Source organism: Salvelinus fontinalis, chromosome 16, assembly GCF_029448725.1.
Source record: "Salvelinus fontinalis isolate EN_2023a chromosome 16, ASM2944872v1, whole genome shotgun sequence".
Taxonomy (NCBI): Eukaryota; Metazoa; Chordata; class Actinopteri; order Salmoniformes; family Salmonidae; genus Salvelinus; species Salvelinus fontinalis.
The window spans coordinates 12,043,636-12,055,873 of NC_074680.1; the positions used below are offsets into that span (position 1 = coordinate 12,043,636).

The 12,238-nt window shown below is 49.6% G+C and overlaps 1 protein-coding gene across 2 annotated transcripts in view; it reads right to left on the bottom strand.

The window, feature by feature from the left end:
* Positions 1-2,540: 2,540 nt before the first annotated feature.
* The window catches only part of greb1 (growth regulating estrogen receptor binding 1), a 58,230-nt gene continuing 48,532 nt past the window's right edge, over positions 2,541-12,238 (bottom strand). For both annotated transcript variants that reach the window (XM_055864405.1, XM_055864404.1), the window contains exons 31-33: positions 11,678-11,878; positions 8,599-8,737; positions 2,541-4,915 (exon numbers count right to left, since the gene is read on the bottom strand). In XM_055864405.1, the coding sequence (XP_055720380.1) occupies positions 4,752-4,915; positions 8,599-8,737; positions 11,678-11,878 (504 nt within the window). In that variant the 3' untranslated portion in view covers positions 2,541-4,751. The remainder of the gene's footprint in view (positions 4,916-8,598; positions 8,738-11,677; positions 11,879-12,238) is intronic.

The window sequence follows — 12,238 nt, forward strand, 5'->3', positions numbered from 1 at the left end:
AAACATCAGCCAGGAAGCATAGGAACTGAGAAGTGGTCTGTGGTCACCACCTGCAGAATCACTCCTGTTTTGGGGGGTGTCTTGCTAATTGCTCATAATTTCCACCTTTTGTCTATTCCAGTTGCACAGCAGCATGTGAAATGTATTGTCAATCAGTGTTGCTTCCTAAGTGGACAGTTTGATTTCACAGAAGTGTGATTGACTTGGAGTTACATTGTGTTGTTTAAGTGTTCCCTTTATTTTTTTGAGCAGTGTATTATTTAAGGAGATGTGAGTTTTTGATTCCAGGACAGATGTTAATACAGAGGGTGAGGAAAGAGACAGCTGGCCAAGGATGCATATGCGGTCTAGAGTCAGGAGCTTAGACCACGACACCAGACATCAGCACACTGATAAAGGGTTTCTTTAAGATATCCGTATAGAAATTATACAAGGCTGCTTCCAAAATCTGATAGGATTTTTCTATTGGATTCGCACTGGATCCAAGGATTTCATAGATTTTTTCTCCTATAGGATTTCTATTAATTTTGTCAACGGGAATTGTATAGATATTTACATGACCTTTTAAAGGATTTCTCCTCAAATCTTGGCTATGCACTATAGTTAACCTGGCTGCTTAAAATATTGAGCACCCACCCGCCAAATCTCTTGAGCCTAGTGGCAATAGCTTCCGCTGACTGTCAGTCATGTAAACTTATAGTGTGTGCGGCCCTCTGCTGGCCATAGATAGGGTTCAGTCTCTTGTGTGCAGCAAACAGAATGTGAAGAAAGGGAATAAAGAGGGAGACACCGCCCCCTAGAGGTGAGAAACTAGAGTTGCTGTGAGAGATTTGTGAAGTGAATCAACGTTTAGAGTAGGGTTGTGTAGGCTTTTGCTCCCAGTTGTCGTGAATGAGCCTAGTCAATATGACCCGAGGACTACTCCAGTCCCCAGACAGAACTCCATGTAACAGTGAAACAAGAAAGATGAAGAAGAAGCTGAAGAAGAACAGGAAGAGGCCTCAATCACAAGCAGCTAGAGAGCATCAACACCCAGTCAAGTGCAGGGAGGAAGTGACAGGTGAAGGTAGACTGTATGCAGATGTTCCTCTGCTGGGGGGCAGAGGTTAATCTAATATGTTGACATACCCATCGAACTCGAGCCCTGGGATGGAGCTGGTGGAGTTGCCTGATGGCACATGGGTCGTGAAGCAGATGACACCACAGATCTTCTATGTAGATATCCCGGGTGAACGAGACAATTTGTTATGTAACTTTGCTTAGATGTCACGTGTAAGGGGGATGACGTGTTGTGTGGCTGTAGTCAAAGGAGGCATGAGCTTGGGCAAAAAGTGTATAAAAACCAATGTAAAAGATGGGGAAAGGTGAGATTCTGGGGAAGACAGGAGCTGATTGATGTATAGAACACTTTGGTGCAAGGTAAGAACTGAATTTAATTTATATTGTTAGAAGCTACTGCATTAAAATAGCTAAATAAAAAAATTATAAAATCAGGTGTGAAGCTGTGGAACCAAAATATAAGTGTTACTGGTTTTCATTAACTAGTTAATTTATTGGTTGAATAAATAGTCAGGAATTAGAGTAACATAACAACTAAGTTTAGGGGTTCACCTTAGGTAGCCTGCGGCCAGACCATATTGTGGGCTTGAGCAGGAAACCAAAGGGGGAGGCTTGAAGGTAACTGTGTAAAAAGCACACTAAAGGAGCACTGGGTGTCTTTAGTTTGTCCTCTACCCAAACGAAGTGCAGCTAGTTTTAGCTTAAACCCTATACCCGGGACTTAGCTGGTGTGACTCACCCATGTGGGTGCTGTCCAGTCAATTAGATAGGGAGGACCAGCCGCTAGCAGGAGTGTCTGACATTATTCCGGAATTCTAATAGTTTAACCCCGTGGCGGAACATATCCATGCAGTAAGAGCCGCACCACGTAATCAAGTAGTACAGAGTGGACTATAAATAATTATTGGATCAGTCGTTGGTGTTGAACACAAAAATAGCCCCGCTGACGCGTAGTATACCGAGTCACAAACTACCCGTGAAGTGTAATCAGTAGGAAGGAGTGAGCTAACCTCTGTGGCAAGCAGGGCTAGACCAAGAGGGGTGACCCGGGTTGATCAAGTGAAACTCAGGGCTCCACTGCTAACTCAGCTCAGGGTAGGAGGACAGGAAGTCCCCCATCACCTCGAAAGAGGCTCATAACAACACACGGTGGGAGTTGACCCAACCTGTGAGGCCAAGAGAAGATCCACAGGTGTAAGTGAAGCTAGTAGGGCCATCAGGGAGGCACCAGTCACCTCAACACCCCCCAGCACTAACTAATCCAGGTCCAGACTGAAGCCTGTGATTAGTTGATTATTAGAAACAGGGGTTTTGGTGCTGGGCTGGCTCCCCAGGGCATGAGGTGGAGAGGCCTTGTTTACAGCCCCGTTCAACTGTGTAACTCCCCCCAAGAAGTAGATCACAGAAAAACAGATACATCATTCAGAATGTACACAAACCTGGACTGGTGTATAACCAATAGAAGGCAGCAGAGATTGAGGTCGTTTTCAAAATACGTACATTTACACATTCAGTACATAAAATATGGATTCAAGTTTCTCAACATAGTGATCATCAGAAGGCTACAAACACCGAGCGGCAGAAGTGACAACCACATACACATACACGTAACGCTTTCGTAATGAACATTGTTACGAAGACACTAAAGAAAACATGACATAGATAGGCACTTTTTACATGACACAAAGCTGTCCAAATATATGCAAAATATTTCATCACAAAAGCCCAGGCAAAAACAAAGGTCTACAAAAATACTATTTGTACAAAATACACTAGTCATAAATATCATACACTACAATATGAACGGCGGCAGACACTGTGGAATGATTGCTTTTTAACACATCACAACAGAGAGGTGGAGGGTTAATAGGAGTATCGTAGTAAATTGTAGTTGATACTAAATTAATACTATGGTGAACAGAGCCATACCATCCCCAGACTCATACAGTTGAAGTGGGAAGTTTACATACACCTTAGCCAAATACATTTAAACTCAGTTTTTCACAATTACTGACATTTAATCCTAGTAAAAATTCCCTGACTTAGGTCAGGTAGGATCACCACTTTATTTTAAGAATGTGAAATGTCAGAATTATAGTAGAGAGAATTATTTATTTCAGCTTTCATTTCTTTCATCACATTCCCAGTGGGTCAGAAGTTTACATACACTCAATTAGTATTTGGTAGCATTGCCTTTAAATTGTTTAACTTGAGTCAAACGTTTCTGGTAGCCTTCCACAAGCTTGGGTGAATTTTGGCCCATTCCTTCTGACAGAGCTGGTATAACTGAGTCAGGTTTGTAGGCCTCCTTGCTCCCCCACGCTTTTTCAGTTCTGCCCACAAATTGTCTACAGGATTGAGGTCAGGGCTTTGTGATGGACACTCCAATACCTTGACTTTGTTGTCCTTAAGCCATTTTGCCACAACTTTGGAAGTATGCTTGGGGTCATTGTCCATTTGGAAGACCCATTTGCGACCAAGCATTAATTTCCTGACTGTTGTCTTGAGATGTTGCTTCAATATATCCACATAATTTTACTGCCTCATGATGCCATGTATTCTGTGAAGTGCACCAGTCCCTCCTGCAGCAAAGCACCCCCACAACATGATGCTGCCATCCCCGTGCTTCACGGTTGGGATGGTGATCTTCGGCTTGCAAGCATCCCCCTTTTTTCTCCAAACATAACGATGGTCATTATGGCCAAGCAGTTCTATTTCTGTTTCATCAGACCAGAGGACATTTCTCAAAAAAGTATGATCTTTGTCCCCATGTGCAGTTGCAAACCATAGGCTGGCTTTTTTTATGGCGGCTTTGGAGCAGTGGCTTCTTCCTTGCTGAGCGGCCTTTCAGGTTATGTTGCTATAGGACTCGTTTTACTGTGGATATAGACACTTTTGTACCGGTTTCCTCCAGCATCTTCACAAGGTCCTTTGCTGTTGTTCTGGGATTGATTTGCACTTTTTGCACTAAAGTACGTACATCTCTAGGAGACAGAACACTTCTCCTTCCTGAGCGGTATGACGGATGCGTGGTCCCATGGTGTTTATACTTGCGTACTATTGTTTGTACAGATGAACGTGGTACCTTCAGGCATTTGGAAATTCCTCCCAAGGATGAACCAGACTTGGAGGTCTACAATTTTTTTCTGAGGTCTTGGCTGATTTCTTTTGATTTTCCCATGATGTCAAGCAAAGAGGCACTGAGTTTGAAGGTAGGCCTTGAAATACATCCACAGCTACACCACCAATTGCCTCAAATGATGTCAATTAGCCTATCAGAAGCTTCTAAAGCCATGACATAATTTCCTGGAATTTTCCAAGCTGTTTAAAGGCACAGTCAACTTAGTGTATGTAAATTTCTGACCCATTGGAATTGTGATACAGTTAATTATAAGTGAAATAATCTGTCTGTAAACAATTGTTGGAAAAATTACTTGCGTCATGCACAAAGTAGGTGTCCTAACTGACTTGCCAAAACTATAGTTTGTTAACAAGACATTTGTGGAGTGGTTGAAAAACAAGGTTTAATGACTCCAACCTAAGTCTATGTAAACTTCTGACTTCAACTGTAGCTATATTCACTACCAACTACTGTCTATGGGTTATTGGCTTGATCCACCAGAAGAATACTGGCAGTTTTTGGCTTTCTGTTTTGACCCCACTGCAGGGCTCACGGTGAGGGGTACGGCAGTTCATATATGTTTCCCTGTGAGGAAGAAGAGGGGACGGTCCTCTTTAGCGTTGGCTGTCTGGAACTCGTCACTCAGCCGGAACCTCCACTCGTCCTCGAGCTCCAGCCTCACCACCGTCTGTCTCAGAGAGCTGCGGTCAGCACATATCACACACAGAATCGCACCTGGACGATGGAAGAGAGAATACTTATGAGGATGTGATGGCTTTTGTTTGCGTGTGTGTATATGTGTCACACCCTGGTCAGTTTCACTTGTCTTTGTGCTAGTCTCCACCCCCCACTAGGTGTCTCCCATCTCCCCTCATTATCCCCTGTGTATTTATACCTGTGTTCTTTGTTTGTCTATTGACATTTCGTTTTGTTCGTCAAGCCTACCAGCGTTTTTCCACTTGCTCCTGCCTTTTCTAAAGTACCTGTTTTCTAGTTTTCCCGGTTTTGACCATTCTGCCTGCCCTGACCCTGAGCCTGCCTGCCGTCCTGTACCTTGTCCCACCACACTGGATTATTGACCTCTGCCTGCCCTGACTCTGACTGCCTGCCGTTCTGTAGCTTTTGGACTCTGATCTGGATTACTGACCTCTGCCTGCCCTTGACCTGTCATTTTGCCTGCCCCCTGTTCTAGTAATACACTTTTGTTACTTCGACATTGTCTGCATCTGGGTCTTTCCTAAAATGTGATAGTACGAACTGGCCCTGGCAGATCTAGCAGACTCAGACCAGCTGCACAATGCTGTATCCTTGCAAGGAGCCACCATTGGACGACACAAGGAGTTACTGTAATGTCTTATGGAGGGACTCCATACCCTGGCAGAACGCCATGACCAGACGTTCGAGACTTTGCTGGAGCAATTCCGCGGATTGCCCACTGGGCAGCAGGTCACACCCGTAATCTCCCAGCCTACCCCAGTGTCCCGAGAACCCTGCTTACCTCCTCCGGAGCCTTATGCTGGAGATTCCGGAACCTGCCGGGCTTTTCTCCCCCAGTGCTCCCTCATTTTCGAGCTGCAGCCTTCTTCGTTCCCCTCGGACCGCTCGAGGATAGGGCTACATCATAACGCTGATGTCTGGGAGGGCAACCCGCCTGGGCTACGGCGGTGTGGGAGCAACAGTCCACCGTCTGCCTCAGTGTAGAGGATTTTGTGGCGGAAGTTCGGAAGGTGTTTGATTCTTCGTTGTCCGGGAGAGAGGCTGCTAGTAAGCTGCTCCAGCTACATCAAGACTCCAGTAGTGTGGCAGACTTACGCAATGGCTTTTCGCACGTTGGCGGCTGAGAGTGCCTGGAACCCGGAAGTATTGACCATCTGGATCGATGGGTGGCTTCGAGAATGTAGGAGAGAGAGGGAATCTGTGCCCTGTCGCCCTCGATTCCCACCTCGCCTCCAAAGAATCCCGGAGACCCCCGAAGTCTACATGTCCGAGTGAACCCGACGTCACACGAGTTCTGTCGGGAATCACAGAGGGCTGCTGACTCACCTCCTTTGGAATCCAGGCACCTGGGCAGGGCTAGATTAACACTTACGTCGACTCCACACACAGAGCTGTCTATATTGTGGAACTACGGGACATTTCGTAGCTACCTGCCCATTAAAAAAAAAAACACGCTCCTCAAGGGGGGAGTACTCTGGTGGGCCTTTTGGAGAACTTTTCCTCTCCCCTTACTCGCACTCCTTTTCATGCCATCCTGCTGTGGGGGAACCAGTATAAATCTCTCTGGGTACTCATCGACTCTGGGGCCAATGAGAGTTTTTTTGGACGCTACCCTGGTGTCCGAGCTGGGCATCCCCACTCAGCCCCTCTCCATTCCCATGGATGTTAGAGTGCTGGACGGGCGCTCTATAGGCCGGGTCACTTACAATACCACTCCCATGGTATTGTGAGAGTTGCTACAGCGAGGCAATCCAATTTATGCTGATTAAGTCTCCTCAGGTTCCCGTGGTATTGGGATTCTCTTGGCTCCAGCGACACAATCCAATCATAGACTTGACTCCTGGTGCCATTATGGGCTGGAGCCAGTTCTGCCACACACATTGTCTGAAGTCAGCGCAACATGCCCCAGGACGTCTTCCTATGAGCTCAGAAGTTGCCCCGGACCGTTCCACCATTCCCACGGAGTACCAGGACCTCCGGGAGGTGTTCAGTAAGGCCCGGGCCACTTCGCTTCTGCCGCACCGACCCTATGACTGCAGGATTGACCTTCTCCCAGGCACCACTCCACCCCAGGGACAACTGTACTCTCTGTCGGGTCCGGAGACCAAGGCCATGGAGACCTACATTGAGAACTCCCTAAAGGCAGGGTTCACCCGTCCTTCTGCCTCCTCCGCCGGCAAAACCCTGCGCCCGTGCATCAACTACCGGGGCCTCAACGACATCATGGTGAAGAACCACTACCCGCTACCACTCATCTCCTCTGCCTTCCAGCCGCTCCAGGGGGCCACCGTGTTCTCCAATCTGGACCTACGGAATGCCTACAATCTGGTACGGATACGGGAAGGGGACAAGTGGAAGACCGCCTTCAACACGGCCGGCGGTCACTACGAGTATCTGGTCATGCCATTTGGCCTTACCAACGCCCCAGCTGTATTCCAGGCTCTGGTTAATGATGTTCTCCGCAACATGTTGAACCGGTTAGTCTTCGTCTACCTCAACGACGTCCTCATCTTCTCCCGCTCCGCCCAAGAACACGCGCTCCACGTCCGACAGGTTCTTCAGCTTTTTGTGAAAGCGGAGATGTGTGAATTCCATCACTCCACCATCCCCTTCCTGGGTTACATCATCGCTGCAGGGAGTGTACAGATGGATCCCAGGAAGGTGAGAGCAGTGGTGGATTGGCCCCAGCCTACGTCCAGGGTACAGCTACAATGTTTCCTGGGATTCTGCAACTTTTATCGCCGCTATATCAGGCGTTACAACACCCTGGCTTCCCCCCTGTCTGCACTCACCTTTCCCAAGGTTCCATTCACGTGGTCCCCAAATGCTGACCGGGTGGTCCGGGATCTCAAACACCATTTCACCACAGCTCCCATTTTGGTTCATTCCGACCCGTCTCGCCAGTTTGTGGTGGAGGCCGATGCTTTGGATGTCGGAGTGGGGGCTGTCCTGTCCCAGCGTTCTGCCCTGGACCTAAAGTTACATCCCTGCTCCTTCTTCTCCCATCGCCACGGAGAGGAACTACGATGTGGTGAATCGTGAGCTTCTCGCGTTGAAGATGGCGTTGGAGGAGTGGAGGCACTGGCTGGAGGGGGCGGAACATCCGTTCATTGTGTGGGCTGACCACAAGAACCTGGAATATCTCTACACCGCCAAGAGTCTCAAGTCCAGGCAAGCTAGGTGGGCCTTGCTCTTACCCCGGTTCAACTTCTCCCTCTCTTACCGACCAGGATCCAAGAACATCAAGCCGGATGTGCTGTCACGCCGCTATAGCCCCGTGGCTACATCCTCCGAGTATCGTCTCGGACAGAAGGTATGGCTGTCCACCCGGTATCTGCCCCTCCAGGTGGAGTCCCACAAACTTTCCCCAACTGTTTTGCTGTTCGTCTTCTGTTGCCCCGTACCCTCCATATATATACACCACTTTTCATGTGTCTAAAATCAAACCCATGTCTCACAGCCCTTTGTCTCCTGTTTCCACCACACTGGATTATTGACTCTGCATGCCCTGACCCCGAGACTGCCTGCCATTCCTTTTGGACTCTGATCTGGATTACTGACCTCTGCCTGCCCTTGACCTGTCATTTTGCCTGCCCCCTGTTCTAGTAATACACTTTTGTTACTTCGACACCGTCTGCATCTGGGCCTTCCCAAAAACGTGATAATATGTGGTGTGCCTGCATTGGTCTTTGTGCGTGTACCTTTGAGGAAGTGAAACTTCTTAAGAAAGCCTGGTGTGACGAAGGAATCGCAGAAGCAGAGCAGCAGGCCGCTGAACAGCAGCTCTGCAGTACTGATGTTGATGGAGTGAGGTCTGGAACTCACAAAACACACCGTCACCTAGAGGGAGACGCACCGTTGAGTGATCTGACATCGAAACAATCACATATGTATTTGTGTGTGTGTGTGCGTGCCTCAGGCCCCAGGTTGAGGTAGCAGTCTACAGACAGAATGGGGTGTGTGTGTACCTCAGGCACCAGGTTGAGGTAGCAGTCTACAGACAGAATGGGGTGTGTGTGTACCTCAGGCCCCAGGTTGAGGTAGCAGTCTACAGACAGAATGGGGTGTGTGTGTACCTCAGGCCCCAGGTTGAGGTAGCAGTCTACAGACAGAATGGGGTGTGTGTGTACCTCAGGCCCCAGGTTGAGGTAGCAGTCTACAGACAGAATGGGGTGTGTGTGTACCTCAGGCCCCAGGTTGAGGTAGCAGTCTACAGACAGAATGGGGTGTGTGTGTACCTCAGGCCCCAGGTTGAGGTAGCAGTCTACAGACAGAATGGGGTGTGTGTGTACCTCAGGCCCCAGGTTGAGGTAGCAGTCTACAGACAGAATGGGATGTGTGTGTACCTCAGGCCCCAGGTTGAGGTAGCAGTCTACAGACAGAATGGGGTGTGTGTGTACCTCAGGCCCCAGGTTGAGGTAGCAGTCTACAGACAGAATGGGATGTGTGTGTACCTCAGGCCCCAGGTTGAGGTAGCAGTCTACAGACAGAATGGGGTGTGTGTGTACCTCAGGCTCCAGGTTGAGGTAGCAGTCTACAGACAGAATGGGGGGTGTGTGTACCTCAGGCGCCAGGTTGAGGTAGCAGTCTACAGACAGAATGGGGGGTGTGTGTACCTCAGGCCCCAGGTTGAGGTAGCAGTCTACAGACAGAATGGGATGTGTGTGTACCTCAGGCCCCAGGTTGAGGTAGCAGTCTACAGACAGAATGGGGTGTGTGTGTACCTCAGGCCCCAGGTTGAGGTAGCAGTCTACAGACAGAATGGGATGTGTGTGTACCTCAGGCCCCAGGTTGAGGTAGCAGTCTACAGACAGAATGGGGTGTGTGTGTACCTCAGGCCCCAGGTTGAGGTAGCAGTCTACAGACAGAATGGGGTGTGTGTGTACCTCAGGCCCCAGGTTGAGGTAGCAGTCTACAGACAGAATGGGATGTGTGTGTACCTCAGGCCCCAGGTTGAGGTAGCAGTCTACAGACAGAATGGGGTGTGTGTGTACCTCAGGCTCCAGGTTGAGGTAGCAGTCTACAGACAGAATGGGGGGTGTGTGTACCTCAGGCGCCAGGTTGAGGTAGCAGTCTACAGACAGAATGGGGGGTGTGTGTACCTCAGGCCCCAGGTTGAGGTAGCAGTCTACAGACAGAATGGGATGTGTGTGTACCTCAGGCCCCAGGTTGAGGTAGCAGTCTACAGACAGAATGGGGTGTGTGTGTACCTCAGGCCCCAGGTTGAGGTAGCAGTCTACAGACAGAATGGGATGTGTGTGTACCTCAGGCCCCAGGTTGAGGTAGCAGTCTACAGACAGAATGGGGTGTGTGTGTACCTCAGGCCCCAGGTTGAGGTAGCAGTCTACAGACAGAATGGGGTGTGTGTGTACCTCAGGCCCCAGGTTGAGGTAGCAGTCTACAGACAGAATGGGGTGTGTGTGTACCTCAGGCCCCAGGTTGAGGTAGCAGTCTACAGACAGAATGGGGTGTGTGTGTACCTCAGGCCCCAGGTTGAGGTAGCAGTCTACAGACAGAATGGGGTGTGTGTGTACCTCAGGCCCCAGGTTGAGGTAGCAGTCTACAGACAGAATGGGGTGTGTGTGTACCTCAGGCCCCAGGTTGAGGTAGCAGTCTACAGACAGAATGGGGTGTGTGTGTACCTCAGGCCCCAGGTTGAGGTAGCAGTCTACAGACAGAATGGGGTGTGTGTGTACCTCAGGCCCCAGGTTGAGGTAGCAGTCTACAGACAGAATGGGGTGTGTGTGTACCTCAGGCCCCAGGTTGAGGTAGCAGTCTACAGACAGAATGGGGTGTGTGTGTACCTCAGGCCCCAGGTTGAGGTAGCAGTCTACAGACAGAATGGGGTGTGTGTGTACCTCAGGCCCCAGGTTGAGGTAGCAGTCTACAGACAGAATGGGGTTTGTGTGTGTACCTCAGGCCCCAGGTTGAGGTGGCAGTCTACAGACAGAATGGGGTTTGTGTGTGTACCTCAGGCCCCAGGTTGAGGTAGCAGTCTACAGACAGAATGGGATGTGTGTGTACCTCAGGCCCCAGGTTGAGGTAGCAGTCTACAGACAGAATGGGGTGTGTGTGTACCTCAGGCCCTAGGTTGAGGTAGCAGTCTACAGACAGAATGGGGTGTGTGTGTACCTCAGGCCCCAGGTTGAGGTAGCAGTCTACAGACAGAATGGGGTGTGTGTGTACCTCAGGCCCCAGGTTGAGGTAGCAGTCTACAGACAGAATGGGGTGTGTGTGTACCTCAGGCCCCAGGTTGAGGTAGCAGTCTACAGACAGAATGGGGTGTGTGTGTACCTCAGGCCCCAGGTTGAGGTAGCAGTCTACAGACAGAATGGGATGTGTGTGTACCTCAGGCCCCAGGTTGAGGTAGCAGTCTACAGACAGAATGGGGTGTGTGTGTACCTCAGTCCCCAGGTTGAGGTAGCAGTCTACAGACAGAATGGGGTGTGTGTGTACCTCAGGCCCCAGGTTGAGGTAGCAGTCTACAGACAGAATGGGATGTGTGTGTACCTCAGGCCCCAGGTTGAGGTAGCAGTCTACAGACAGAATGGGGTGTGTGTGTACCTCAGGCCCCAGGTTGAGGTAGCAGTCTACAGACAGAATGGTGTGTGTGTGTACCTCAGGCCCCAGGTTGAGGTAGCAGTCTACAGACAGAATGGGGTGTGTGTGTACCTCAGGCCCCAGGTTGAGGTAGCAGTCTACAGACAGAATGGGGTGTGTGTGTACCTCAGGCCCCAGGTTGAGGTAGCAGTCTACAGACAGAATGGGGTGTGTGTGTACCTCAGGCCCCAGGTTGAGGTAGCAGTCTACAGACAGAATGGGGTGTGTGTAGTTGCGTGCGCTGAGGGGGAACAGGCGTTGGCTGGTGTGTTGCAGGTATCTCTCCAGCAGTAGCTGTGCAGGCGTGGCCAGGAATGGATGCTTGCTGTCCGGGGCACAGATGTACTGTGACGGCTGGATGGAGGTGGGGACGTCAGTTATCTGAAACCACACATTACATCAACATTACAATGGTCAAAGCATGAACAACAGACCAAATTAGCGACTGGATTCAATACATATCGCTGAAGTTCCGCCTTACAGCGCGATATACATTTCAAGGTAATGTTGATTACTGGATTCACGGTACACGCCACTGGCTCAATCAGAAATGACCTAAAAATGTCAATCCCGCTATAACGCGGAACTTCAGCAATACGGATTGACTCGAGTCCCAGGACTGAGGTATTACATTAGAGAGGGATATGAATCGATCCCATCGGAACACTACATTTGATCTTAAGTCGAGTGACACGATGAGGAAGGTGGTGATGTGTGGTGTTGTGTATGTCTGCGTATTTG